At 41.3% G+C, this 6,000-nt stretch overlaps 1 protein-coding gene across 1 annotated transcript; it reads left to right on the forward strand.

The window, feature by feature from the left end:
- The first annotated feature begins 393 nt into the window (after positions 1-393).
- On the forward strand, positions 394-3,114 carry LOC117344472 (orexin receptor type 2-like). Its single transcript, XM_033907218.1, has one exon. It carries the CDS (start codon positions 512-514, stop codon positions 1,742-1,744), a length of 1,233 nt encoding a protein of 410 aa, XP_033763109.1. The 5' UTR covers positions 394-511; the 3' UTR covers positions 1,745-3,114.
- Positions 3,115-6,000: the final 2,886 nt, after the last annotated feature.

Genomic DNA, 6,000 nt, shown 5'->3' on the forward strand with positions numbered 1-6,000 from the left:
GCTTGTGATTGTTCAAAAACAAATAATTATCTGCTAAAATCTTCAACTGACAAATCCATACGATACAGTGTTTGCTCATTCCTGAATGAAAAATCCGAGGTGTTCCGGATATGAGGATTTCTTCTCTACTGAAAGTTGTCGGTTTGGAAGCGTCGTTTAGTGTCAAATAGACGGTAAATCCAAGGCATATCGAAGGGAGAAAGCCTTGTCAACAGCGACATTATCAAATATAGTTTGGACCTCTATCATCTGCTATGGCCACGCCCTCCTGGTTTTGTTGACATTTTGTCCGACGCTTATCAGCATACTGTTCCATAATTCAGGGAATCTTTAGGGAATTGGATGTATAGATAAATCATATTCAATACCTACATTGTATCTATGTACGTTTGCTTCTGCACTTTTGCTTATGTACAGTTTACCTAATTGATGCAGATGTCAAATCATAACAATCTGACACATGTTTAATTTGCTATTTTCAGGTCGAACGATTAACTACTGATTTGTAGCGATGTCAGAGGTATACTACTCCAACGGGACCCTCACTGATCCTATGCGGTATAATTTTACCAGAATATCTGACGTCATATGTAGGTATGAATATCCGTATGAGCCCGTGAGTACTACGTCAGTCGCAATCATATGTATGTTGGCTGTGTTCAGTGTAATAGGCACTGTCGGTAATGTCCTTGTTATTTACGTTTATGCCCAGAGGAAGGATCACTTGACATCGTCTGTGTTCATTTTGGCTTTGGCGGGAACAGACTTCATCACATGCCTGATAGTCATACCCTACACCATTGTGGCTATTTACGAGAATTATGTGCTTCGTTTTGACGCCGTGTGTAAATTTTACAATTTTCTGATCACGTCCAACGTGCCCCTGTCCGCGTTCATCATGGTGGCCATAGCTGTGGACCGTTACATCTGTATATGTCACCCGTTCGTCCACATTCTCACTGTTCCGCGTGCTAAAACAATTGTTTCCCTTCTCGGAGCGTTTGCATGTGTCCTTGGTCTGATCACGGCTCTGAATTATGACGTATACCAGACGTTTGAGGACATTGCAGCTCACATGTCCAACAAGTCCAGTCTGAATCAATGTGAGATGATCTATACTGGAGTGTGTCAGCCCTCCAGTAAGATCATTCACCAGTCCTTCCGTGCGGCCTATCAGAAAGTCTACGCCTCTTTCTTTCTGATATCCGTGTTGCTTGTCATTGGTTTGTATTCTTTCATATACAAATCGGTGATATCGCGCAGGGCCAAACGACAGAAGCAGAAACGGAAAAAACAATTTTCAACTACCATGGTCCAGACGGATGAAACGGCAAACAGCGTAAATCACAACACAACAACAACTACATCGTCTACTACAGCTACTACAGTTGATATGAATGTGGAAATCAAGGAAAATGGTACGAAAACTGTGACACACAAACTCAACAATGGCGAGACTGTACCATTGAAATCGGCGCCACCTAAAAACACTCTGAAGGAGAAGAAAGACCATATCTTACTGGCCAATATCAAAATGGCGATCATGCTTTGTATTGTGACAGTAGTATTTATTATAGCGTTTCTGCCTGCATGGCTAATGGCCTTGGGATTGATAGACTACAATGAGTTTGGTTTTTATATATATTTCATTTACAATGTGGCAAATCCTGTCATATACGCTTTTATGAATCCAACGTTCAGAAACGACCTTTTAAAACTGCACACATGTTGTAAAGGCAGATAAAATAGGTTAGGTACGCCGACAAACTTTTGGTATATGTGAAAGATCAGTTTGTCAAAATCGTCCGAGAAAAGGGGAATAAATACCTATAACTGGCTTACTAGTGTATATCTGTGACCGATCTAGAACCAAACTTAGACCGGTTAACAGTCAACAACATCAAGGCGAAAGATCGGAAACCTTATCTAACGTTAAGGCTGGGGATATGACACTGGGTATAACGTTCAGACCGAGGATATGACACTGGGTATAACATTCAGACCGAGGATATGACACTGGGTATAACGTTCAGACGGAGGATATGACACTGGGTATAACGTTAAGGTTGAGGATATGACAATAGGTATAACGTGAAGACGGAGGATATGACACTCGGTATAACGTTAAGACGGAAGATATGCCACTGGGTATAACGTAAAGATGAAGGATATGATACTGGTATAACGTTAGTGTGGTGGATATGACACTGGTTATAACGTTAAGACGCAGGATATGACACTGGGTATAACGTTAGGGTGGAGGATATGACACTGGGTATAACGTTAAGGTGGAGGATATGACACTGGGTATAACGTTAAGGTGGAGGATATGACACTGGGTATAACGTTAAGGTGGAGGATATAACACTGGGTATAACGTTAGTGCTGAGGATATGACACTGGGTATAACGTTAAGGTGGAGGATATGACACTGGGTATAACGTTAAGGTGGAGGATATGACACTGGGTATAACGTTAAGACGTAAGATATGACACTGGGTATAACGTTAAGGTTGAGGATATGACACTCGGTATAACGTTAAGGTTGAGGATATGACAATAGGTATAACGTTAAGACGGATGATGTGACACTGGGTATAACGTTAAGGTGGAGGATATAACACTGGGTATAACGTTAAGGTGGAGGATATAACACTGGGTATAACGTTAGTGCTGAGGATATGACACTGGGTATAACGTTAGGGTGGAGGATATGACACTGGGTATAACGTTAAGGTGGAGGATATAACACTGGGTATAACGTTAGTGCTGAGGATATGACACTGGGTATAACGTTAAGGTGGAGGATATGACACTGGGTATAACGTTAAGGTGGAGGATATAACACTGGGTATAACGTTAGTGCTGAGGATATGACACTGGGTATAACGTTAAGGTGGAGGATATGACACTGGGTATAACGTTCAGGTGGAGGATATAACACTGGGTATAACGTTAAGGTGGAGGATATGACACTGGGTATAACGTTAAGGTGGAGGATATGACACTGGGTATAACGTTAAGGTGGAGGATATAACACTGGGTATAACGTTAAGGTGGAGGATATGACACTGGGTATAACGTTAAGGTGGAGGATATGACACTCGGTATAACGTTAAGGAGGATATGACATGGATAACGTTAAGGGAGGATACGGGTATAACGTTAAGACGGAGATATGACACTGGGTATAACGTTAAGGGAGGATATGACACTGGGTATAACGTAGGTGGGGATATGACACTGGGTAAACGTTGGTAGGATATGACACTGGGTATAACGTTAAGGTGGAGGATATGACACTGGGGTATAACGTTAGGGGGGAGGATATGACACTGGGTATAACGTTAAGGTGAGGATATGACACTGGGTATAACGTTAAGACGGAGGATATGACACTGGGTATAACGTTAAGATGGAGGATATGACACTCGGTATAACGTTAAGGTGGAGGATATGACACTGGGTATAACGTTAAGGTGGAGGATATGACACTCGGTATAACGTTAAGACGGAGGATATGACACTGGGTATAACGTTAAGGTGGAGGATATGACACTCGGTATAACGTTAAGGTGGAGGATATGACACTGGGTATAACGTTAAGACGGAGGATATGACACTGGGTATAACGTTAAGGTGGAGGATATGACACTGGGTATAAACGTTAGTGCTGAGGATATGACACTGGGTATAAACGTTAGGGCTGAGGATATGACACTGGGTATAACGTTAGGGTGGAGGGATATGACAATGGGTATAACGTTAGGGTGGAGGATATGACAATGGGTATAACGTGCAGACGGAGGATATGACAATAGGTATAACGTTAAGGTTGAGGATATGACAATGGGTATAACGTTAAGACGCAGGATATGCCACTGGGTATAACGTTAAGGTGGGTAGGATATGACACTGGGTATAAACGTTAGTGCTGAGGATATGACACTGGGGTATAACGTTAGTGCTGAGATATGACACTGGGTTATAACGTTAAGACGGAGGATATGACAATGGGTATAACGTTAGGGTGGAGGATATGACAATGGGTATAACGTGCAGACGGAGGATATGACACTGGGTATAACGTTAAGACGTAAGATATGACACTAGGTATAACGTTAAGGTTGAGGATATGACACTCGGTATAACGTTAAGGTTGAGGATATGACAATAGGTATAACGTTAAGACGGATGATATGACACTGGGTATAACGTTAAGGTGGAGGATATGACACTGGGTATAACGTTAAGACGAAGGATATGACACTCGGTATAACGTTAAGGTGGAGAATATGACACTGGGTATAACGTGAAGACGGATGATATGCCACTCGGTATAACATTAAGGTGGAGGATGTGACACTAGGTATAACGTAAAGATGAAGGATATGATACTGGTATAACGTTAGTGTGGTGGATATGACACTGGGTATAACGTTAAGGTTGAGGATATGACACTCGGTATAACATTAAGGTGGAGGATATGATACTGGGTATAACGTTAAGATGGAGGATATGACACTCGGTATAACATTAAGGTGGAGGATATGACACTGGGTATAACGTTAAGACGGAGGATATGACACTGGGTATAACGTTAAGGTGGAGGATATGACACTGGGTATAACGTTAGTGCTGAGGATATGACACTGGGTATAACGTTAGTGCTGAGGATATGACACTGGGTATAACGTTAGGGTGGAGGATATGACAATGGGTATAACGTTAGGGTGGAGGATATGACAATGGGTATAACGTGCAGACGGAGGATATGACAATAGGTATAACGTTAAGGTGGAGGATATGACACTGGGTATAACGTTAAGACGCAGGATATGACACTGGGTATAACGTTAAGGTGGAGGATATGACACTGGGTATAACGTTAGTGCTGAGGATATGACACTGGGTATAACGTTAGTGCTGAGGATATGACACTGGGTATAACGTTAAGACGGAGGATATGACAATGGGTATAACGTTAGGGTGGAGGATATGACAATGGGTATAACGTGCAGACGGAGGATATGACACTGGGTATAACGTTAAGACGTAAGATATGACACTAGGTATAACGTTAAGGTTGAGGATATGACACTCGGTATAACGTTAAGGTTGAGGATATGACAATAGGTATAACGTTAAGACGGATGATATGACACTGGGTATAACGTTAAGGTGGAGGATATGACACTGGGTATAACGTTAAGACGAAGGATATGACACTCGGTATAACGTTAAGGTGGAGAATATGACACTGGGTATAACGTGAAGACGGATGATATGCCACTCGGTATAACATTAAGGTGAAGGATGTGACACTAGGTATAACGTAAAGATGAAGGATATGATACTGGTATAACGTTAGTGTGGTGGATATGACACTGGGTATAACGTTAAGGTTGAGGATATGACACTCGGTATAACATTAAGGTGGAGGATATGACACTGGGTATAACGTTAAGGTGGAGGATATGACACTGGGTATAACGTTAAGGCAGATTATATGACACTCGGTATAACGTTAAGGTGGAGGATATGACACTCGGTATAACTTTAACATCGAACTAAGTATACGTTGGTGGAAGAGTTGATGATGCTAATGACATATATATGTAACACAGGCGGAGGAGTGACACTATGTAAATATATATTGTGTATATCACGTATTTATCTAAAGACAAATTTTAGTTTCTATGAAATTAAATACATGTACTCTTAGGTTACTCGCGTTCATTTGATGACGTACGAGTCTGTGGATTTGAATATTATCCGACATATTTATTGATACTGTTCATGTTTATGCCTCACAAAGGTTTTTCAGAGCACAACATAATGCTAGCTGGATTTATTGATCAAGCGATTTTTAATTAATGCCATTTGTCCATTTTTGGAAACCATCACAGTTTTTATCCTTCAGGATACGAGCTTAGCGCGGCCCAATAAATGAGCTTGTCTTCAGTAAATATTTTATGTATTGCATGTACATCAAATGTT

This window comes from Pecten maximus, chromosome 16 (genome assembly GCF_902652985.1).
Source record: "Pecten maximus chromosome 16, xPecMax1.1, whole genome shotgun sequence".
NCBI lineage: Eukaryota > Metazoa > Mollusca > Bivalvia > Pectinida > Pectinidae > Pecten > Pecten maximus.

Excerpts from the sequence above, each read along its gene's own strand:
- LOC117344472 (XM_033907218.1), top strand. The coding sequence starts at position 512 with ATGTCAGAGGTATACTACTCCAACGGGACCCTCACTGATCCTATGCGG.